We start from the raw sequence: 23,157 nt of genomic DNA, 5'->3' as shown, positions 1-23,157 counted from the left end.
CCCGTGCTCTGCTGCAGCTGGCCGTCGGGAGCCCGGCTGGCCCTTCTGGGAAGGGCTCCGGCTGTTCCTTGCCTTCCTGGAAGAGCCCCTGCTCCCCTCCAGCCCCTGCCAGCGGCTGCGGGAGGCAGGCAGCTCTGCACCCAGGGCTGCCATGAGGGGCTGCGTCTGGCCCAGCTCTGGTGGGAGGAATGCCTGTGTCGAGCCAGGCCCTGCCCGTGACGGGGCTCCTCAGCGCTCGGCCCTGCCTGTTATTTTTAGGAGATGAAAGAAGCACAGTTCCTTGGGGGTGCTGTGCTGAAGGGTGGCTCTGAGACGCTGCTCCCCCCGCGCGCTCCTCTCGCCCTGGAGAACAGGCCTCCTTTCAGGCAGCTCTGGCCTCGCCAGAGGAATTTGCTCCCCCGACAAGCCCCAGCCGGCTGCTCGCAGGGGAAATAGCTGAGACGCCCGGCGGCGTTTCTCGCATAGCTGCTCTGGCAGCGCGACCGCAGTGCTTTCCACTGCCTGGAGCCAGGGCCTGCCGCAGCCCAGCAGCCGGCTGCCCCTCTCCTCTCTGGGCACGGGCAGCAGCGGTCTGTCCCCCAGCAGCGTGGAGGTGGCTGCGGCTGCGTCTCTGCACTGCTCTCTGCTCAGATGGGACCAGGGCATCTGACTGAGGTGTGAGAGCTGCAGAGCTGGGGTGTGTTTCCCTTTCCCTTGTGTCGCTGCCATGAATCTTTCTGCCCCCGGCTCTGCTGGCCTCTGCTCCCTCCACACCAGTCAAGGCAGCCTGCCTCTGCTGGGAGACTGCAGTCCTCGTGGGTCACAGCCCAGTGGTTGGATTTCTGCTCAGTAACATTTGCATAGCATCCGGTGTGGGGGAACCAGCATGTGGCCCCACCTGTCCCCCCCTGCAGGGCCGTGGGGCTGCTTCAGGCCAGGGCTCCTGCTGGCCCCTGCCTTGCCTGTACAGGCTTCTCCAAGGAGAACCACTGCCATCTCTAGCCCGGCACTGGCTGAGGGTGGTGCGGGCAGCTGCCAGGGCACGGGCGCGGGGCTGGTCCTTGCCCAGACAGGGCTGCGTGGGCAGGGAGGGCCTTCCTTGCTTAGAGGTGGGTGCAGGGGATGGGGGGGCAGCTCCTGCTCTGTGCCGGAGCATGCCAGCCAGCCCTGCAGCATGAGCCACGCTGTGTCTCCTGGTCCTGCCAGGCTCCTTGTCCCTCCCCAGAAAAGAGCCAGCAGCCGTTGGGGAAATAGAACTGGCAACTTTATAGCGAAAATAAAATTACAACTAAGAGACAGGTGTGGGAGCTGCTGCCAGGCAGCTGGAGGCAGTGCTGCCAGGGCAGGGGCAGCCACACCGTCCCGGGGGACAAGGGGCTCCCTGGGCTCAGCTGGGGCTGTGCAGGGTGGGAGCCCCTGTGTGGGTGCTGGGGCCGGGGCCGGCTGGTGCAGAGCCCTGGGTCGGGCTGTGAGGGCAAGAAGGAACCCGGGCAGGATGGGGGGCAGGAGGTGGGGGGCAGCTGAGATGCAGGGAATGGGACCAGAGGGGGACGTGGGGGGGTACAAGACCTCCCGAACTGTGCCCAGGGGACGTGGCCGCAGAGTCTTGTGGCCAATGGTTGAGCTGGTGGCCCTGAGCTGGGAGGTGTGGGTGTGTGGTGTCTCCAGTGCCCACTCCCCGAGGCAGGGAAGGCAGCCGCTGACAGCGGGAGTCCCGCGCAGGCCCCACCGGGCACGGGGGTGGCGGTGCCGGGCAGGAGGCCTCCCCGCTGGCCCCTGCAGCTTCCCCCGCCTGTGTGGGGCGAGGGAGGGGGTGCCCGTCTCCGCAGGGGCTGGGGCCCTACGAGATCTGGTTGTTCAGCTGGCCTGGGTACTGCTCAAACCGCTTGCTGGCCTCCTCGCTGAGCGCGTCGCCTGGGCACGCAGAGGGCAAGAGCTGTCGGCGCCGGCACTGCGCGTTGCCTGCCCCCAGCACCTCTGCTCCCACTGCAACTGTCCCGGGACCCCAGCCCCTGCCTCTGCGTGCCTGGCCCCAGCCCCGCTGCTTCCTGCAGCCCCCTCGCTGCCCTCCTCCAGGGCCACCCCTGCCAGGACACCCCCTGCCCCAGGGTGCCCCCCTTCCCGTTCCGCATCCCAGGGCTGTTACCGATGTGGCAGCTGTGCACCCAGATGCGGTGCCCGTCGTACTTGCAGTTGCATTTCATGGCGTTGTTGGTGAAGTCGCTCTCCGCCACCTCGAAGTTGGGGTTGATCACAACCTGTGGGGCACCGACAGTGAGGGTTGCAGCCCCCTGCCCCACTCCCGGCAGTGCTGCAGCCCCACGCCATGTCAGCTTGGCACGGCCCCCAGCAGCCCAGCCCTGGCAGGACTCGTCTCCCCAGCTGGAGCAGGATGTGCTGGAGGGCTCCCCAGAGCCCATGGCTGCTGCTGTGGCAGGGTGGCCCTGCTACTGTGCACCATGAGCAGCATTGCTCAGAGCAGGAGAACCCGGGCTGAAGCATGCCTGAGCAGCTTCCGCACAAGCCCTGCACGTCCCTGGGCACAAGGAGAGGCACTGCCTCACACCAGCACAAACCTGGCCAGCCCCACCGTGCTCCAGCCTGCTCAGAGAGCAGGGAAGGAAGGCTGGGTGGCTGGGGCACATGGAGAGCTGGGGGTGCAGAGGGTGGGGGTGCACATGGGAGGGTTGCAGGAGGGGCTGGGGGCTCAGCTGCAGCACCTGCAGGATGTAGTTGCCTGGTTTGACATCAGTGATGTCGATCCACTGGCAGTCAATGTCGTGCCGGTACAGGTCCCAGCAGCCCACGGTGATGCCCTGCTCCCCGAAGTTGGCACACTCGTACCGCTTGGCCACATCTGTGGGCAGGAAGAGACAGGCGCAGTGGCTGGGGACAGGCAGCCCTGCGGCGGGGACATGGGCAGGGATGGTGCCACAAGACCTCGCAGCGCCCACCTTCCTCACACTCCGTGTCCTCGAGGCAGAAGCTGGCCTTGTGTCCCTCCGCCACCTTGGTGCCGTTGGGGGTCAGGATGTCGTAGTGGGTGAAGATGTCCATGCTGTGGTAGTGCCTGCAAGAGAGAGCCCACAGCGCCCAGCTGCACCGCTGCCTGGACACTGGGGTGCAGGGGGGGGATGCTTGGGACAGAGGTGGAGACCGGTGGAGCAGAGAGGAGCCTTGCCCCACCTGTGGCATGCTCCCACCGCCTGCCCGGCCCCGCGCTGCCGGGGAGGGTCCCCCCAGCCCATGCTCTGAGGCCAGACGGCTGCAAGGTTGCGCAGAGCCCTGGGAGGGGACACAGCTGTCCCCAGCCAGATGGCCGAGGCAAGCGGGGAGCTCAGCTGCAGGGCACAGCCCGCAGCCCCGTCCCTGCCCCCCTAGGGCCCGCAGCCCCCCCCACTGCTCATCCAGGGACAGCCCTGAGCCAAAGGAGGCAAAACTGGGCATTGGGCAGCAGAAGGTGCCTCCCCCAGCCTCCGTGCCTCCACCAGCCCACCCTGGCAGCACCATTAGCCTCTCCCTGGCCTGACCCCTGCCCCTGGCCCAGGCTGTCCCCCTGCCCGCACACCTGCCCCTGCGCACGCACCGGTGGCACTCATGCCAGACCCAGGAGTGCCGGCCGGCCTTGGGGCGGAAGTCAGCGCGGCCGTTGTTGTGGATCTGGGAGGAGAAGCGGAGCAGGCGACGGTGCCCATAGGGCCAGTTGGCCAGGCGGGCCGAGCTGGAGAGGCAGTTCTCCTCCGCGGCGCAGTACAGCATGTGCAGCGGCCGGTCCTCGATGTACGCCGTCTCCTGCACCAGCGGGGCGTGCAGCAGCAGGTCGGAGGCGGCTGGGGAGCGGGTGGCTGCTCAGGGGCAGGCGGCCGCCCCGCTGCTCAGCAGAGCAGGGATGGGGCGAGCAGCAGGGACGGGACGAGCGGCAGGGATGGGGTGAGCGTCCAGCACAGGCGGGGCTGAGCCAGCCGGGGGGATGCGTGCCCTCCCCATCAGCTGGGCACAGGCTGACCATGCAGCCCTGTCATCTGCAAACCCCATTGCTCACAGCCCTGTTCTTTGCAGCCCCTGGCCCCACAGAACCACTGCCTGCAGACCTCACCACCCACAGACCCCACCACCCACAGAGCCCACCACCCACAGACCCCCTCCACCCACAGACCCTCCCCACCCACAGCCCCCACCACCGCTCACTCTCGGAGCAGATGACACCTGCAGCGAAGCGCGTGCCTGTGTTCCTGCAGTTCAGGCTGGTGCCGTGGTGCTGGCAGTGGCTGAGGGACATCTCATGGCCGGCACACTTCACCCCGCTCAGCACCATCTCCGTCACGTTGCTGGCGTCCCAGTACCACGTCTCCTGGGGAGGGGGCGAGACAGGCTGGGTGGCAGGGCTGGTGCTATGGGTGACCTAGCCCGCATGCACTTGGCCACGGCACAGCCCTGCCCACGTGCCCAGGCTGCTCACAAGGGTCCCGTCCCACGGCACAGCGGCCACATCCCTTCGTACCCACACAGCCGTCGGGGAAGCACCGGTGCCTGTGCTCGCCAGGGTGTCACTGGGGGCCTCCCCACCAGCACCTACCGTCACCGCGTGCAGGGAGTAGCCCAGGCCCAGCTGGCGACAGGCCACCATTGCCTCCTTGGTGGTCCAGCCGTCGCTGCACACCGTGCCCCACTTACTGCCTCGCTTCACCTCGACGCGGCCCTCGGACGCCGTCCTCCCGCCAGCCAGGCGGATCTGCAGGGAAGCCCTGGGGCCATGAGCAGGCACCTCGCGTTTGCCGCTCCCTATCCCGTCCCCAGCCTGGCCCTGGCCCTGGCCCCGCGGAGCAGTGGTGGTGGTGGCTCGCTGCCCTGGCCAAGCTGGCACTGGCACCTACTTGTAAGCCGTGGTTAGCGAATCCCAGACCCAGCTGGCGACAGGCCACCATCGCCTCCAGCGTACCCCAGCCTTCGCCGCAGACCAGACCCCAGCGGGGCTGGTGCCCGTCGCCAGCCCCCACTGCCACCTCGACCCGCCCCTCGAAGCGGCTCCGGCCCCCGCTCAGCCGGATCTGTGGAGAGAGGCAGTGGCAGCAGCATCGTCACCGCAAGTGATGCTCCCACTACCGAGGCTGCATTGCACGGACGGTCCCACCCAGCCCCTGTCCTGCAGCAGCAGCAGTGGCCCCTGCCCTGGCACAGCCAGGGCCATGCCGTGGCACCCAGATGGGCCCTGAGCTTGGGGCTTTGGGGCACGGGGGGGGGGTGGCAGCTGGGAGCGGGGCCAGGCACTGCTTTGGTCAGCAGAGAACTCACAAAAAATGGCACGTTTAGGGCCAAGAAATTACTTGTGAGTTTGGGAACTGTCTCACCAAAGCAGGGAAAATTGTTCATTTTGAAATGGCAGTCTCATTTCAGAAATGACAGGCATGAGAGTGTTAAAAATGATTAAAAAGCCCAAAGTGGATGAAATGACAGCTCAGGTCAAACAGGAACGCACAGCTCCATCTGGTCATTTCATCATCAATTAAAAAAAAAATCTCTTGGTTGGCCCACGGCGATTTTTTTTTTCTGGTGCTTCTGCTGGGGAGCTGAGCCAGGCCAGCAGCAGGGCGAGCAGCAGGGAGCAGCTGCCCCACGCCACCCCACGGCACGGGGCACCAGAAGGGCGCCCCATGGCACCCCCTTCTGCCCCTCTCCTCACAGGGCCAGCTTGGGACTCCCACCTGCAAAATCCCCAGGCAGCCCTTGCCTCACCCCAGGGAGAAATGCGTGGGGTGTGATGGGGTGCAGAGGAGATGATGGGCCATCCTACAGCGGGTCCTGTGGCCCCCCCAGCACCCCGCGCCGGGGGCCATGGCCCCACGGCCGTGGCAACCCCTGGCAATGCGTACCAGGTTCTCGTAGCCCATGTAGGGGACGTTGCAGCGGACAGCCGCATCCTCCGTGTGCTTGCAGTCCTCCTGTGTTATGTTCTTGAAGGGGCAGCTCCAGAGGGACTTCTCAGTGCCCAGGCACTGCACCTCGTTCATGTGGACGGGCCCCGTCCCTGCGGGGTGACAGTGGCGCTCAGGGCCCAACGACACCAGGGCAGCCATGGCCATCCTGTCCTCATGGTTGCCCTCGGCACGCTCCTGGCCCCTGCAGCTGTGGTGCAGGGCAGCGGCCGAGTGGCTGCAGGCCCCTGAGGATGCTCGGGGCAAGCCCTGCGCCACGTGTGACCAGCAGCTGGGTGCCCACGGGACAAGCCCAGCTGCGGCTGCCCCCAGCCCAGATGAGCCCTGCGCCTGGACAAGTTCCTTGTCCGCAGGCCCAGGAGGGCAGCATGTGGCCCCCCCATCCCAGCACCCTCACCTTGGCCCATGCGTGCCCCGGTGAGGGCCTCCTTGGCACTGCCGAAGCCCAGCTCACGGCACACCACGCTGGCTGACAGCAGATTCCAGCGGTCGTCACAGATCGTGCCCCACTCGTTGCTTTTGAGCACCTCGACGCGGCCCTCGCCAACCTTTGCACCACCCTTCAGCCGGATCCGTGGCTGCAGGGGAGCGGGGTCAGGGCACGGTACAGCACAGCACCGTACGGTACGGTGCTGAAGGGCACAGTGCGGCACAGCATGGCACGGTGTGGCACAACACACTGCAGCACAGAGGTTGCTGGCCATGACTCCTGCGACGTGCAGGGACGCAACAGCATGCCCACCTCCTGCTCCACGAGGTGCTCGCCCAGGGACCCCGCTCTCGGGGGCAGTACAGGGGACAGAGCCCTGCAGCAGACAGCTGTGGGGCACCGCAGGGCTCGGCCCCTGCCCCGGGGCTTACCTGGCCCTGCTGCTGGTGGCGCTGCTTCTTCTTGTGGGCATTGCCAGTGGCAAAGAGGGGCCCGGGCACGCAGCTGACGACGGCAGGCATGCCAGCACCGCAGGTGGCCGAGGCGTTGCCCCGGTAGAATTCGAAGGCGCACATGGAGAGGTGCACCTCCGTCCCCGTACAGGACACGGAGTGCAGGCGGTAGTTGAGCTGCTGCCGCTCTGTGAAGAGCCTGCAAGGAGAGAGGAGCCCTGAGACACGACCGGCGCAGCCAGCCGGCAGCAGAGGTGTGAACGGCCACCTTGCCTGTGGCTGTGCTTGCTGTCTGTGCCCTGTGCCCTGTCCCCTGGGGAGAGATGTGCCATGCCTGCAGGGTGCCCGCCCACCCCTCACCAGCTGCCTGCCCCATGTCCTCGGCAGCACGGGGACACACATGGCTCCGGTGGCACTGCGTAGGACTCCTGGCACTCAGGCTTTCCCCTGGAGCCATTTACCTCTTCTTGGACCCTACGTCCTCCCTGCGCTTTTGTTTAGGCTGAGATTTGGAGGCCAGCCTGGAAAACAGAAAACAACCGTCAAGGAGCCCGGGGCCTCAGGCTGTCACCTCTGCCGGCGGCAGTGACACAGGGAGCACAGCCTGCCCCGGTTTTCACTGAAGACTGAAGTGGGCACGTTGGCCTCCCAGGGATACTTGTGTATGTCCCCTTCTTGTCATGCATGGGTGCAACAGTATGATCTGCTGCCAGCAGTGTGACACAACTGCCCTCCACAGCAACGATGCAGTTTCCTGCCCACATCCCACCAGGAAACTGTGCCAGATGCAGCAACATCCCGTGCTGCCTTGTCACACAGCAGAAGATCAAATACCACCGACAACAATTTGATCTGTCAGGTACAAGTGAGGTGTGTCCATGTCCTTGTCCAGACACCAGACAACATCACTGTGTCATGCTCCAAGGGGAGCAGGACGCCAAGCAAGCACAGCACTGAGCAAGCAGCGCAGGCAGCGGGTGCTCTCCCAGTGCCATGGGGCATGGCGAGACTCGCTGCAGGCTTGCAAGGACCCACTGCCAGGGAGGGGAGCTCCCCGGGCGCACGCTGAGCAGTGCAGGGAAGAGGAAGCTGCCCAGGGCCTGGTGCGCATGTGATGTAGGCATGGTCCCAACACACTCAAATGCTTTGCTTCACTCGGGGAGGAAGATGCCAAGCGGGGCCACAACCCCAGGGACCGCAAAGAGTGAAGAGTGGAGTGCCACAAAACAGGGCAGGGGACTGACAGCCCCCAGGGACAAGGCCAAACCAAGCCTGGCAGCTGACCCCACTGTCCGGCGGCAGGTTTGTGTCAGCCCACAGAGCCCAGTGAGCCCTGGGACACAGCATGGGGCTGCCAGAAACAGGGATTCAAATGGCCGGACAGAGGACATCAGTGCCCATTCGCACTCATGCCACCACATCTCGATTCTGCAGCCAGTTCTGGGTCCCCAGTACAAGAAAGACATCAGCTAAGCAGTGCAAGCTCCAGGAAGGGCCACCAAGGCAGTCGGGGCTGGACAGGCAGTGGGGGCATGGGGCTGCTCCAGCCAGGGGCTGGGACAGCTTCAGGGGCTCTGGCAGCAGCTGACCTGCAAGGGGCTGTCGGGAGCCAGAGCCCAGCTCCTCCAGCCACGGGAGGGAAGAGCACGAGAGAGAACAGGCACGACTGGCAATGCGAGGTTCAGACCCAGTGTAAGGAAAACTTTTTCTCCATGAGGGCTGTTCAGCATTGGAGCAGAGGCCACAAGGCTGTGGGATTCCCATCCTCAGAGGTTTTCAAAAGCCAACTGGACAAAGTCCTGGGCTGACCCACAGCTGGCCCTGTTCCACACAGGGGGCTGGACCAGGACTCCCTGAGGTCCCTTCCAGCCTGGATTAGCCTGTGACCCCACATGTGACTGCAGCTGTGCAGCCCCAAATTGATCAGCCCTGGCAAACCAGCGCATGGCTTTCAGGAGACAGCTCCTGCTCTGGGCAGAGGGAAGGGAGCAGACCATAGCTTCACGGAGTTACAGAATCACAGAATGGCAGGGGTTGGAAGGGACCTCTGTGGGTCATCTAGTCCAACCCCCTTGCCAAAGCAGGGTCACCTAGAACAGGCTGCACAGGACCTTGTCCAGGCGGGTCTTGAATATCTCCAGAGAAGGAGACTCCACAGCCTCCCTGGGCAGCCTGGTCCAGTGCTCCGTCACCCTCAGAGGGAAGAAGTTCTTCCTCATCTTCAGACAGAATTTCCTGTGCTTCAGTTTGTGCCCGTTGCCCCTTGTCCTGTCGCTGGGCACCACTGGAAAGAGTCTGGCCCCATCCTCCTGACACCCACCCTTCAGATATTTAGAGGCATTTCTAAGGTCCCCTCTCAGTCTTCTCTTCTTCAGGCTAAACAAGCCCAGCTCCCTCAGCCTTTCCTCGTAGGAGAGATGCTCCAGGTCCCTCATCATCCTCGTAGCCCTCCGCTGGACTCTCTCCAGTAGCCCTCATCTTTCTTGAACTGGAGAGCCCAGAACTGGACGCAGCACTCCAGATGGGGCCTCCCCAGGGCAGAGCAGAGGGGGAGGAGAACCTCCCTCAACCTGCTGCCCACACTCCTCCATTGACCTTCTTGGCACCCAGGGCATACTGCTGGCTCATGGTTAACCTGTCATCCACCAGGACACTCAGGTCCCTCTCTGCAGAGCTGCTCTCCAGCAGGTCCGCCCCAGCCTGTACTGGTGCATGGGGTTGTTCCTCCCCAGGTGCAGGACCCTGCGCTTGCTCTTGTTGAACTTCATCAGGTTCCTCTGCGCCCAACTCTCCAGCCTGTCCAGGTCTCACTGAATGGCAGCACAGCCTTCTGGTGTACCCACCACTCCTCCCAGTTTTGTGTCATCAGCAAACTGGCTGAGGATACACTCTTAACTCTTCATCCAGGTCATTGATTAATAAGTTGAATAAGACTGGGCCAAGCACTGACCCCTGAAGGACACCACTAGTTATAGGCCTCCAACTAGACTCAGCGCTGCTGATGACAACCCTCTGAGCTCTTCCATTCAGCCAGTTCCCAATCTACCTCACTGACTACTCACCTAGCCCACACTTCCTGAGCTTCCCTATGACGATGTTATGGGAGATAGTGTCAAAAGCCTTGCTGAAGTCAAGGTAGACAACATCCACTGCTCTCCCCTCATCTACCCAGCCAGTCATGCCATTGTAGAAAGTTATCAGATTGGTCAAGCATCATTTCCCCTTGGTGAATCCATGTTGACTACTCCTGATAACCTTCTTTTCCTCCACTTGCTTAATGATGACCTCCAGAATGAGTTGCCCCATCATCTTTCCTGGGATGGAGGTGAGGCTGACCGGCCTGTAATTTCCTGGGTCCTCCTTCTTGCCCTTTTTGAGGGTTGGAGTGACATTGGCTTTTCTCTAGTCCTGGGGCACCTCTTCTGTCCTCCAGAACCTTTCAAAGATGATGGAGAGTGGCTCAGCAATGACATCTGCCAGCTCCCTCAGCACTCGTGGGTGCATTCCATCGGGGCCCACGGATTTGTGGACGTCCAGATTGCTTAAGTGATCTTTATGGTTCTTTCTTGATCTCTCTGTAGATCTCTCTAGCTCACACAGCATTTCACCCCGTGCTGCAGGGGAAATACCTGCACATTGGAAAAAGGGCAGTGAGCACCAAACCAAGTAACAGCATGTTGCAGTGAGTGGGACCTTTGGGTAGGAGTTTGTGGAGACCCTGCGGGCTGACCCTGTCTGGATTTCCATCTCCAGTTCAGGCATGGCTGCAGGAGCTGGCAAGGATGCCTGCTGGGCCACAAAGCTGGGAAGTGTCATGATGAAGAGCTCGGGATGGGTCCAGAGTGCAGGGCACCTTCAGCACCAGGACGGGTGGTGGGACCAGAGCAAGGTCATGTGCTGGGGGCAGAGCAATGTCTCCATATGGCAGTGGGCTCAGGTGAGTGGTGCCATGCCATAGCCCAGCGAAGATGGGCTCTGGCTTGCTGCACCCGCTACCAAATCCAGCAGCAGGGTTCAGGGAAGGAGGGAAAGGGCAGCCAGACTATCCCTTGGCATGGGCAGAAAGGCAGCAAGAGTGAGTGGGCAAAGGGTGCAGGAGATCCTGAGCAGATGCCGCACTCCTGACAAGACCTGCCGCACCATGCCCATCATATTGTTGCCCAGCACTGCTAGCACTGCTGTGCCCATCACCCTGGTGCCCAGCACCACCCGTGCTGCTGAGCAAGTGCTCTCATGCCTGTGACAACCCAGCCTGCCAGCCTGCCCTGCAGGGAACAGAGGGTTGTGCAGCTACTCCAGCTCCCCACCGCTACTTTCTGCAGCAAGCAGCCCGTTTCCACAGCCCTCCCTCCCCATCTGCCAGGAGAGACAGCTCTGCTCCCAGGCCTCCCAGTCCCCGCGGGGCCACAGCCCTCTCGGTGCCTCCCTGGGGATCCTGCCCACAGTGGGTCTGCGCTGCGGGCCCTGGCCCCTGCGCCAGGACTCCTGCCCGGTGTGCGGGACGGGGCTGCTCCGCCTGGGGCACGGTCAGCCTAGGAGAAAGGTTGTCTCTGGCAGGGGACAGGGGATCCCAGCGCACACAGGCAGGTCCCACCGAGGTGGGGTTCATCCTGCCTGCCCAGCACAGCTCAGGCCCTCGGTCTGCTCCGTCCAGATCCATCTGCGCCAGGATCCGTTCCGACGGCAGAGACCGGCAGGGCCGGACAGCCCGGCTCTGCGAAGGGCTCGGCAGATGGGGCGCCCCGGCCCCTTACCTGCTGCCTGGCCGCAGGCTCCGGCCCTTCATCCGGGCTGCAAGCTTCCACCGCCTGCGGGAGCAACACCGCAGCTGCCCTGTCAGGGGCACGTGCAGCGCCGGACACCACACCATGGGCAGCGTGTCTGCGCCCACGGCCCTGCGCCCCTCGCTCGGGCCATGGTGCTGCTGGAGCATCCCTGCCTGGCTCGGCTCCAAACTGCACCTCAGCGTGGGGACCCCCGCACTCTGTGACGGAGGGAAATATGGAGGTGCACCACTGCCAGGAGTAAAACCTGCCCTCTTGGAGCAGCCTCTGCAGTAGTGCTTAGCGCAGGTGGGCAGTCATGGCCCCCCAGCTGCGCCGTGGCCCCCTGGCTTGGTCAGTGAGTGCCCATAAGGCCAGCTTGGTGCTAGGACTGGCGAGCAACTGGGATGGAAGGGATGCTGGGGAGCCACAACGCCCAACAGCATGGCCCCGGCTGTCCCCCCAGCACTGCCCCGTGTCCCTGGCACTGTCCCCAGCTCTGCCCCAGCCCCATGGCCCCAGCCCTGCAGACATCCCAGCCCCGCAGGCTCCCTGCTGGCCTCACTTACTTGTAGAAGTTCCTGTTCACCTTCTTCTCAGCAGGGAAGCCCATCATGCCACAGACGACGCGACTGTTCTGGCTGTCCCAGCCCTCGTCGCAGATCTGTGCCCAGCCATCCTTGTAGCGCACCTCCACGATACCCTCTGTCACAGGCAGCTGCTTCCGGGCCCCGGACACCACCGGCCGCAGGCGGACCTCCTCCACGTGGCTCTGCTCGGTCTGCGGGGCACCAGTCAGCCCAGGTTTGCACTGCACCCTGTCGCCCCGGCTGCTGGCAGCCCTTTCCCCAGGATGCCCCGAGGATGCAGGCACCCACAGGAGATGGGGTCCCCATCCCAGGTGGGGAACATGGGCCGCCAGGTCCTGCATCCCTGCAGGCCACATCCAATGGCCCTGGGCAGCCAAGGACCGAATCCCATCCTGTGCAGCCAGTGCCACATGTCCCCTGGCCCCCCGGTGCATCTCCTGAGAGTGCAGCCAGGAGAGCCAGCACTGCCGTCACGTCACTCCCAGGACCCCGCACCCAGAGGGAGGGTGCCCAGGCTACCCCACGCCCAGGCTCCCACCCAGAGCAGGACAGCAGCAGCGGGTGCCAGGACACTGGGCACAGCCTGCAGGACATGGCCCCAGACCCTCTCACCTCGCAGACCTGCCATCCTGCGCCCAGAGCTGTGCCATGTCCCTGCACCCAAGCCACAGCCTCGTCCTGCACAGGCACTGTGGCTGAGGGGGACAGGGGCCCAGCTGGGAGGACAAAGGCAGCCACGAGAGCTCATCTGAGAAACAGAGACCCTGGAAGAGGGAAAGAGCGAGGGAGAGGCCAAGTGTGCCCAAGGAGTGCAGCGTGGAGGAGCAGGTCTGGGACCGAGGGTCCCCAGCAGGCAGAGAAAGAAGCAAGCAGGCTACCGAGGCATGAGACGGATCCCCTGGCCTGGAGAAGCTGCTGGGGGAAGCAGAAGCTCGGGGTGCTCGGGGGAGGCTGTGGCATGCCCATGCAGAGCAGGGGAGCAAGGTGCCTGCTGTAGGGCAGCCTGCTGCAGTGCCGACCGCTCCCTGCAGCCCCCGAGCTGGGCTGGGGTGGGGGCACCCCAGGGAGACAGGTGCTCACACGACTCAGGGGCACTGTGGGGCCAAGGGGCCAGGGCAGGGGGGTTGCACGCTCCCCGCTCTGTGGGGAGACGGTCTGTGTGCTAGCGCTGTGGAAAGGCACTGAAAGGGTCCCCTGCTCCTGCACATGGGAGCTTGCCAGGGCGCGGTGGGGAAGCTGCCTCCCAACTATCCAGGGGGGACTGAACTCAGGCTGGGCCACCCCACGGCAGGACTGCCCCACGGCAGGGCTCCTGGCAGCTGGCTTTACAGGATCCTGGGCAGCACCAGCTGCCCACCGCGGCCAGTAGCTTCCTCACCTCGATGATGTTGGAGTCCTTGAAGCCTGCGATGCGCTCGTCCTTGCAGATGACACCCGCATCTTCCTCATGGCTGCAGTCACTGTTCCCCCAGCCCCGGTGTTTGCAGTCCCTGATGCTCTTCTCGCCTCCAGCACAATTCACGTTGTCCAGCCAGATCCGCCCTGCCAGACACCAGGGCCAGGGATGAGGGGGGGGCTCCAGTCCATGCAGCATCCCCCGCGAGCAGGGGAGGTGCTGGTGGAGCACAGCCAAGGACCACGCAGGCGTACAGCAGGAGCATGCACGCTGGGCTAGGGGCAGCTCTCCCTCGGCACAAAGCTGAGGCCAGCGAAACGCCAAGAGTAAAGCCCTGAGCGGGGGATCTGCAGATGGGGAGTTTCCCGCTCCCCAAGGGGCTGTTCTGCCAGGCATAAAGCCCCCATGTAACCTGCGCCCCTCACCTGCAGCACAGCCTGCTCCATCTCCGCGCCACATGCACACAGCAGCCCGAACCCGCAGCCCCCCTGCACCATCCAGGGCCATGAGTAGCCCCACTGCTGCAGCACATGCCTGCACCCCCCGGGCCCTGGGTGCACGCACAGCCGCTCACACAGAAACACGCAGAGTCTCCCAGCACATCTGCATGTGCATACATGCACATGTGCACGCACATGCATACACCTGCTGCCAGGCACTGAGCAAACACAGGACCTGCATGTCCTGGCCCCCTGCCCCGCCACCAGCGCATGCAAACCTGCTGTGGCACGCAGACCACCCTGCCGGTGCAGCCACAGCCAGGCTGGCCCCAGCCCATGCAGTACAGGGGGCTGTGTCCACCACCCCTCTCTTACCGATGCCTTTGCCATACTTGGCACTGTGGGCCCAGCCAGTGGCAGCCACAAAGCCGAGGTGCCGGCACAGCACGTGCGCGTTGGCCAGCGTGAAGTCGTCGTCACAGATGGTGCCCCACTCATCGTTGTAGAAGACCTCGACACGGCCCTCATTGTGCTTGCGCGGGTAGCCGGCCAGGCGAAACTTCAGCTGGGGTCCGGGGCTGTGCGTGGGGCCCGGAAGGGTGGGCTGAGCACTGCCCACCCCCAGCCACACACTGCTCAGCAGCACCAGCAGCTCCGGCCATGCCCACATGCTGCAGCTTCCCATGGCAGCTTGGCTCTGCAAGAGCAGAAAGGGTCAGGGTACACAGGACGGACGAGCTGTGCCGAAAATCCAGCTCCCCCCACCCAGTCCTGTGCTGGTTAAGTGACCTGCCCACACGCAGCTCCGCTCAGCACCAGCACGCCCACGCGTCTCATCCCCGGACAGAGCCAGCCGGCTGCCGCTTCCCAGCCAGTGCCCCCCCGCATGCAGCCCCCTTTGCTGGCCCTGCACCCCCAGGCGCTCTGACCAGCGCCTCGCGGGCACCTTGCACCCCTCTGTGAACAGCTGCTACCGAAACCCCGCTGCACCGCCGCGCTCCATCTCCTGCGCCACAAGGCAGTGCCAGCAGACAGGCGAAGGGGTGTGCGTCACCCCCAGGAGAGTCAGCCGGAAAGGAGGGGGATCTGCTGCCAGAGCAGAGCGAGCTGGGATGGGACCAGGGCCCGGGGAAAGCCTGGCTGGACCGGCCAGCAGCGTGACCCACCACGAGCAGCGCAACGGCCAGCGCGGTGAGGGGCTGCCAGCCCACGCTCCTCACACTGCAAGGAGCAAGGCAGCCGGAGCTTTTCACATTCCTCTCTGTGCGGCATTTCTCCAGCCCTCCAACAACATCTGTGGCTCCCTGAATACCCGAGGGAGATGTGGTATTGCTGCACCAGCCCCATCAGCAAACAATGGTGAAAACACTTCTCTGTGAACCGCTTTCCCATGTACTATTCCCATTTACCCTGTCAGGGACCACTTTAACCCCACGGGTGCCACGGCAGCCCAGGAACAGCATTTCTGCGCGGGTGGTGTCAGCCCTGCGCCAGGCTGGGCTCGCCACGCTTTCGACAGCAAAGCTCTGATGGGTCGCCCGGCAGCGCTGGCACGGCGACCCGCCTGCCTCCCACCACCGCAGCCTCCCCTCACCCTCCCAGCCAGCCCCTTCCACAGGAGGAAAGCACACCCACAAACCTGGGAGCCCCCAAGACAGACCCACCACAAATATGCCTCTGTGCCCTATGTCCCCCACCTTGGGCACTGATCCTGCATGCCGCACCCACACAGCTTGCGCTTGTCATTAGGCAACGCTAAAAAGAATAATGTTTGGCTGGTGAACAAGTAGGGGTGATTTAAGACTCTAGTGTTTAGTTACAGGGTTACGGAGGAAGGAAAACACGCAAACCCCACACAGGCTCCCGGTACAGGGCTGTGCCGCAGGGACACTTCTCGCAGACCCTCCCCACAGAGCCAGTGGACGCCCTTCGGCAGCACACTTCCCTGCGAGCCTTCATCCCCGCTCCCTCACAGCTCACTGCCTACGTGCCCCTTTGGTGGGGCTGCCAAGGCGTACCGGGGCATCCTCAGGGACCGTGGCTGCCCCTCAGGTGCCACGCTGTAGGAGCCCCTTTCCCTGGACTAAGGCCTGGCTGCATGTTGCCCCTTTGCTCTGGCCGCTCACCTGCGGGGCGGCAGCGAGGGTCCCGCAGTGGCTTTGGGACAGGGGTCTGCACAGAACGAAGGGGCCGAGGAGTCCCCGCTCAGACTACACAGCCTCGCCGTGGCCCTGCCATCGGCCTGTCGACCAGCACAGGGCCAGGGGCTGGTGCGGCCGACCCAGCACCCTGCCAGTGTCTGGGGCAAGGTTTCCGCAGAGGCTCTGCTAGCAGGAATCGGCCCTGTTCCTGCTGTCTTCATTTTTCCAGACAACAAAGGCCAGGCCACCCCTCCAGCCTCTGGAATGCCTCCTGGACCCAAGCCAAGGACAAACCAGGACAGTGCCCACAGAGAGCTCCCTTTCCACACCCATCGCACCAACAAAACCCGGTGAAGGGGCCCAGCCCTGCTGCCTGCCTGCCCCTTCGGGCAAGCACCACATCAGAGGTGCCACCAAGAGCAGTGAGTCCCTTGGGATGAGTGCCTGGTGCCCATAGGGATGCTCAGGCAGAGAGGGTGAGGAATAACAAGGACCAACACCGGTCCAGGCCAATGCAAGGCATCCTGGCGAGAAGCACACCAGTCCCCTCAGCGTGGCTCCGGCTCCATCCTCTGCCACAGCCTGGGGCAGGGGTGACAGCACAGTGCTGATGGAGACACAGCACTGTCACAGCAGGCAGGAACGCACCCCAGCTCAGGGCAGCCCGGGAGCACTGGGGCTGGCAGGAGCCGGCACTGGGCTCCCTGTACCTCAGCTGCCTGCTTTGGCACTGCAAGACGAAATGAAGCCCAGCAGGAAGCGTATTTGTGGGCAGGCAGCAGGGAAACGCTTTGCTGAACCTTTCAGTCTGTTACAGCAGGAGAAAGAGGAGGGCAGGCGCAAATGGCCACCCCAGCCCTGCCAGCGGCTCAGAGAAGAGCGTCTCTGGGCTTGCCAAGGGCAGGCAGGGCGGGAATGCTCCATCCACATCTCTGCTGTCTGGAAAGCAGTGAACAGATGAGTTTACCATCTCACAGCGGTAATAAATCACTTCTTATTCCCTCCATCGGCCACTGAGGGGACATCCCCCCTGACCAAATGAAGTATTATAAATCCTCAGAGCTTTACCACTTTGCACACGACACAAATTTGAGCCCTCTCAGTGCTAACTGTAGCATGGCTTGGGAGGCTGAGAAAGCTGCAGGCGCATAAGGACTAAAGCTGCACCAGCCCTTGCACTGAATGAGCAAGATGATCTCTGCCGACACGGATTGCAGGCAGACTCCAGGCTGTTTTGCAACAGGGTCAATACAACGCTGAAGGACACCAGCACAATTAATGCCAATCTCCACAACTCTGCAGAAACAGCCCGTGTCAGAAAGCTGGTATGACCTTTTATGAGATCACAGGTTTGGTTAATTGGAGTAACTGTGTTGATATAACAGGCTGAGACTGGAAGGCATTCAATTCATCTTGCACCACCTTTTAATGAATAATTAGCACTCAAGAAAATCAGTGCACCTTCTACTAAGTGGATTAGAACTGGTCACCTGCTGGAACTAAAATCTGGTTACAACAGGAAAGTCACCATTCAGTGGGCTTGCTGGTGAGGATCACATGCTTTTCAAGGCAAAACCGTTTCTGGGGGAGGAGAAAAGTCCTCTCCTGGTACAGCCTGCAAAGACAGAAACGGACGGGCGTGTACAGAACTGTGACAGGGCCAGATCTGGACAGCCGTGCTGCTACACGGAAAATTTAAGCCTGTGTGTTCAGGAACAAAGCATGTAGGACCAGAAACCAGAACACAGCACCTCAGAAAGTGCTTGGGCTTTGTGCAGCAAAGCACCAAGTCCCCACCAAGCTGCTGCAGTGGGACCTCCAGGATCCGGGATGCTCAGTCTGGAAAGGATGACTGAAATCCTCGGTGACAGTGGCATCACATGGCTTGGTGACAGGTCTCAGCCCTAGCCCTGCAGCCACGCGGGGCAGCCCCACGCACGCCTGCGGTCTCACAGCCCTGTGCCTGGCCCCACGTCTGTCTGCGCATGGGGAGCAGCCAGAAGAGCTGATGCTGGAAGGGCCTCCACGTCCTGACACCGTCCACGGCAGTTGGGATGGGAGCCCTACGGCTGCGTCAGGCCAGGACAGACGTCCCCCAGCCCAGGACCCCAACCCCTGCAGCAGCAGCAGGAGGTGCCCTGGGACAAGGCAAGGGACACCTTGCTGCAGCCCTACTCTGCCACCCCCGGCTCAGCTACCTCAGGCTTTGTATTTACAAGCCCACTGTGGATTCCTCTTCCTTACAGTCCTTCAGTCTCTTCTGAACCTGCTCAAACTTCTGCCATCCATTTCTGCATTAACCCCAGCTTGCTGTCACCCTTGGCACTCTTCTCCCAGGTCACAGCTTTCCTCTGCTCAGGCTCCAGTGTCCCTCATCCCCACTGCACTCCCTCTCCCCTCACAGCTTAGTCTGTCCTCAGCTTCTGCCGCTCATCTCGTAATTTCCCGGGGAAACACCCTGCTGAGGTCTGCACCAGCCAACAGCACTTCTTGCACCCGACCTAGGATGGCTGTTGGGCTGGCGATGTGAACTCCCCGGGGCACAGCACGAGCCGTTTCCCCATTTCTACGCCATCTCCCTACCTGAACGTGCTCCGAGTCCATGTGCCAGGGAGGTCAGGCTAACAGGGCTCTCATTGTCCAGATCACTTTTTCCGTTTTCTGAACGCAGCGTGTTCGCTCTTCTCTAGCCATGTGACACTGCCTGACTTCCCCGCTCTGCTGGCAGGCTTCGCTCACAGTCCTGCCTGCTGCTCCCGGATGGGGAGCCCACCCCCGGCCTCGGCCCTGGGAGCTGCGGCGCAGCTTTGCAGGCTGGTGACGGGGCTGATCCATGAACAGCATCTCCTGGTGTCAGCCTGGGCCCCTTCCCTCCAGCTGGAGGGCCAGCCCCGACACAGCCTTAGGGGACAGTGGTCCTGCCGGCTGCCACAGCAGGAGGGCACACGATCTGTGCCAGGGCTGGGGCTCTTTGGCTAGGACAGACAAGCCGGGGGAGTCCCTCCATCCTGGAGGGAGCACAAAATCTTGTGCTGGATCCACCAGCATGAGAGTTCTGAGAAGGATTCCCCATGTCCTTCCCACCTCTGGCCAGGGGAAGGGGCACAGCTTCACCCAGCCTCCACGGGCTATTCCCACTGACGGCAAGGGCCCCACACGGGCGCAGCCCCCACCCCGCCGGTGCACGGGACGGCTGGTGCCACCAGCAGCGTGGCGGGAGGACAGGAGCGCTGCCGCTGTCAGGGGACCAGGAATCTGTGGGAACCGCACTCATCATCTGCAGGAGGGGCAAGGGGGCTGCGAATCGCCCGGGACAGGGACTGGGTGCCCAGGCATGTGCCCTGCCTGCTGCCGCCGCACCTCCTGGACAGGAGCTGGGCATGGTCCTGCCCAGCGTCCCAGTCGTCCTGCTGCCAGCTGCCTGCTCCAGCCAGGAACAGTCTCCTCTCGGACTGGGGCTCCTGTCAGAGCCACCAGCCTGCCTGTGCCGTGCCACGCTGAACGTGCCTGCCCACGAGCGGGCTCGGACGCACAGCAGCACTCACGCTGCAAGTGGAAAGGGCTCAGGAGGACAGGCTGGCCCTGAGCAAACGCTGTGCGTGGGAGACAGGGAGCAGCCCAGGTCCTTGACGCTGCCCAGGAAACCTCAGGAATGTCCCAGACAGGCGTGCACAGGGCCCCGAGCCACCTCCCGGCCCATGACGCAGCTGGTGCTGGCAGTGGAGCGTCTGACCCTGCGGGGCTGAGACCCCAGGGCTCCTGCACTCCCCTGGCCTTGGCCCCGCACCGCAGGTGCAGGGACCCTTGGGTGCAGAGAGCAGCCCTGCGCAGCAGCAGGAGCCACAGCACTGCTCGACCTGCTCCCACACCACCCCACCAGCTCTGCCTGCCCCAGTGAATGGCAGGGGCTCCAGTGCTCCCCCAAGACAGAGCCACCCTGGCAGGGCCTGTAGCCCTCCCAGCTGGGTGCTGCACCCATCATCTCTCTGCTCCCCCAACTGTGTCTTGCACCCCTGAGGGCCTCGGTTGTGCTGGCGGCTGTGAGCGGTGCCAATGAGGGGTGCCCAGAGCCCGGGGGCTGCTGGCTTCCAAGGGCTGTTCAAATCTGACATGCCATTTGGCACTCGCCAGGCACTCAGAGGGACATCGGCCTGCCCCAGTGCAAGCCCAGTGAATGGCAAACAGACATCATGCAGGGGCAGCTCTCGATAAACCGGGGCCCCCAGCAAGTTGTTTTGTTTGATCAGCGTGTGTTAGGGCAGCCAGGCACGGGGCATCCTTGTGGCACAGGGACAACATCCAGGCCGCAGCAGCAGGGAAGGGCCAGGCCACGGCAGGCACCGCAGGAACGTGCTTGGCCTTGGACACACGCATGGGGACATGGAACTACCCAGGCACTGATAACTGGAAAGACTCAGAGAAGAGCAGCATAAGCAACCTAAGACCTGGGAAACCCGCCAGCTCAAGGCGGAAGAAGCTCTTTCTGTTTATCCTTCCTTGGGAAGGGTAAGGGGTGACACGGTCACACTCTGCCGAGGCCCATACCAGGACACCCCTGAGAGTGTGGGGTCACATCCCGAGCACTCAGGGCAGGAGAAGGTCTGGTGGGTCCCATGGCTTCAGGCACTGGGCTCCATCCCTCCCGTTCTCCCCAGGGCCCCAGCACGCACAGTCCAGTGCTGGCCCTTTGGCAATCCCGGCTGCCTGGATGAGCCTGCTTCACACTTCCTGCTCCCCGGCAGCCCTGGGGCGCCAGGAGTGTGTGTGCATGAGCTGGGGAGCCAGCGTGCCTGCTCCCTGCCTGCAGGGACCCAACAGGGTAGGAGCTCTGGGGTGAGCACAGCCAAGGTCTTGGAGGGCAGCAGGGCTACGCAGCTGAACTGGTCCCAGAAGCCCAGGGCCACTGCAGGAGCCTGGCCACCCCAGCTTGGTGACATCTCCCCCACATGACCCTCACTGCCCCGCATTGCCCAGAAGGCAGGGTACCTGTCCACGCCATCCCGCCACGTGCCCCCACCCCTGCAACAGGGATGCTGCCGCAGACAGCACACCCCAGCTCCCAGGGCGTCAGCTGGAGCAGAGCACTGGGTGCACGCTGGGACTGCACATCCCTTCCCCAGCTGACTCTGGGTCCAGCCCCATTAGGTTACCTGATGTCCCCTGTCCTGCTGTCACCTCTAAGCCAGGGCAGGTCACAGTACAACTCTTTGCAAGTTCCTAACACCACCCAGTTTCCCTGGGACACAGCAGGGCCCTTGGCTCTGCCAGGGCCTGCTGGCTCTGCTCTGGGCTCCCCTGGGCTCTGGTGGGGCAGCCCTGGGGGAAGTGGCTGCAGGCGGGAGCGAAAAACCCAAGGAATGCGCAGATGTTGCAGCCACCAGCCACATGGTCTCGAGAGCGCAGACAGGCTGAGGGGCAGGCAGTGGGTCTGGGGGGGCCAAGGCACCCCATAGCAGACAGGCAGCCTGTTCGCAGCTGCTGGGAGGTAGGTGACCTGCTCAGCTGCCAGCCCACTCCTCTGGAGAGCAGCTGGGAAGATGCAGGGCCAGCAGCAAAGAGGGAACGTGCCCCCAGCCCCCACGCCCCGCGTCCCTTCATGCATCCTCTCTTCCACGGGCCACAGCAAATTCTGTCTTCACGGAAATCCTGAGTCTCCACCGCCTTTGTAAAACACAACTCAGCAAACAAGCCTCCCGCCGCCCGCACACAGCATCCTCGGTGATACGGGGTGGCTGCACAGCCCCGGTGCGGCACCCCACAAACCTGCTGGCTCTGCCGGGGGCCCATTCCCACCGAGCACCGCACCCCTTACGCCGCCGCACCGGGACACGCAGCTCAGCCCGCGGCACCGCACAGCTGCCCGCCCGCCGAGCCGCCGGCAGAGCCCGCAAAGCCAGCCTCCCGCAGCCAACACCGGGCACCCTCTCGGCAGCCACGGGCAGCCAAAGCCCGTGCCGGCAGCACCCCGCAGACGCGGCGTAGACACGCTGACCGCGGGGCTCTGGGGTGCGAGACCGGCACCCCGCAGAGCCCTCACGCACCCAGCCCTGCTCCGCACCCGGCTCCGCACAGCGCCCGCCCCGAGGCACCCCCAGCCCCGCGCCCCCGCCCGCGGCCCGGCCCGGCGGCTCGGCGCTCCCCGCCGGTGCCGGGCCGGTCCGAGCCGCGCTCCCCGCCGGTGCCGGGCCGGTCCGAGCCGCGCTCCCCGCCGGCGCCGCGCCGGTCCCGCTCGGCTGCCCGGGCGGTACCTCTGGTCCTCGCGGACTGCCCAGCTCCGGCGGCGCCGAGCGCGGGACTCCAGCCGAGTGCCGGCGGGGCCGGGCCGAGCCGCGCCGTGCGGGGCCGGGCCGCCCCTCTCCGCCCCGGCCCGCCCCGCGCCGTGCCGTGCCCGAGTGTCCGGGGCCGGTCTGTGCCGCCCCACCGCCCCCGCCCGGCCCCACAGCCCCCGCCCGCCCCCGCAGCCCGTACGGCGAGGCCGGGCCCCGGGCCCCGCGCCCCCGGCCCACTGTCCCGACATGAGGCCGGCTCTATCAGGGCCCCCGCCCCGGCTGCGCTCCGCTTCAGGGCCGGCCCCGGCCCCCCGGGACGGAGATTCCGGGGCTGCCCCGCCGCTCCGGGGCCTCTCCGGGGGGCGCGGGGGGGGGCAGCCCCGAGCCTTCCTGCGGAGAGCCCAGCCCTCCCCGCCCACCCTTGGAGGGTTCCCGAGCCGTGCTCCCACCCGCGTGGCCGTGGGCACCGGGTCCCACCAGCCCAGGAGCACCGTGCTCCCCGTCCAGCCTGGGCCACTGGGCAGGGTGAGCCACGCAGCCCGGGCAAGGCGCAGGGAAGGGCAGGGCTGCCCGAGTGCCCCCCGCTCCTGGTCTCTTGGCCACCCGTGCCTCAACCTCTCCCTCGCCCCTGGGGCCAAGGGACAGCCAGCTCTGGAGGGCGTGGAAGAGAAACCTTCAGTGATGGTTTGCTCCTTCCACCCCTCCCTCCCAGCACTTTTCCAGAGGCTGCAGCATGATGGCAGGACAGATGCCCCCCTCTTGGC

General features: G+C 64.2%; 1 protein-coding gene across 7 annotated transcripts; it reads right to left on the bottom strand.

Moving 5' to 3' along the window:
• Positions 1–1,226: 1,226 nt before the first annotated feature.
• LOXL3 (lysyl oxidase like 3) lies at positions 1,227–22,453 on the bottom strand. Of its 7 annotated transcripts, XM_075420176.1 has the most exons (16): positions 22,373–22,453; positions 14,359–14,680; positions 13,526–13,689; positions 12,127–12,338; positions 7,256–7,315; positions 6,774–6,993; positions 6,310–6,490; positions 5,850–6,004; positions 4,854–5,027; positions 4,556–4,711; positions 4,168–4,330; positions 3,566–3,809; positions 2,934–3,049; positions 2,700–2,836; positions 2,126–2,237; positions 1,227–1,893 (listed from the first exon to the last, which is right to left on the bottom strand). In XM_075420176.1, the coding sequence occupies exons 2-16, from the start codon at positions 14,666–14,668 to the stop codon at positions 1,820–1,822; spliced, it is 2,478 nt and encodes an 825-aa protein (XP_075276291.1). In that variant the 5' UTR covers positions 14,669–14,680; positions 22,373–22,453; the 3' UTR covers positions 1,227–1,819. The 7 variants fall into 7 exon arrangements, with proteins under 7 accessions (XP_075276291.1, XP_075276293.1, XP_075276294.1 ...); XM_075420178.1 differs by lacking the exon at positions 4,556–4,711 and having other exon boundaries at positions 3,548–3,809; XM_075420179.1 differs by lacking the exon at positions 4,556–4,711.
• Between the last annotated feature and the right edge of the window lie 704 nt (positions 22,454–23,157).

The sequence above is a fragment of the Opisthocomus hoazin genome, chromosome 5 (assembly GCF_030867145.1).
Source record: "Opisthocomus hoazin isolate bOpiHoa1 chromosome 5, bOpiHoa1.hap1, whole genome shotgun sequence".
Lineage (NCBI taxonomy): Eukaryota > Metazoa > Chordata > Aves > Opisthocomiformes > Opisthocomidae > Opisthocomus > Opisthocomus hoazin.
This window is presented reverse-complemented; position numbering and strand designations above follow the sequence as displayed.

Bases quoted from the DNA above. Each gene is read 5' to 3' on its own strand.
- LOXL3 (XM_075420176.1), bottom strand. From the start codon at position 14,668: ATGGGAAGCTGCAGCATGTGGGCATGGCCGGAGCTGCTGGTGCTGCTG. The intron at 6,491-6,773 runs GTAAGCCCCGGG...GCTCCCCTGCAG, and splicing joins GCCACCAGCAGCAGGGCCAG to CCACGGATCCGGCTGAAGGG. The intron at 1,894-2,125 runs GTAACAGCCCTG...CTGCGTGCCCAG, and splicing joins GGTGCACAGCTGCCACATCG to GCGACGCGCTCAGCGAGGAG.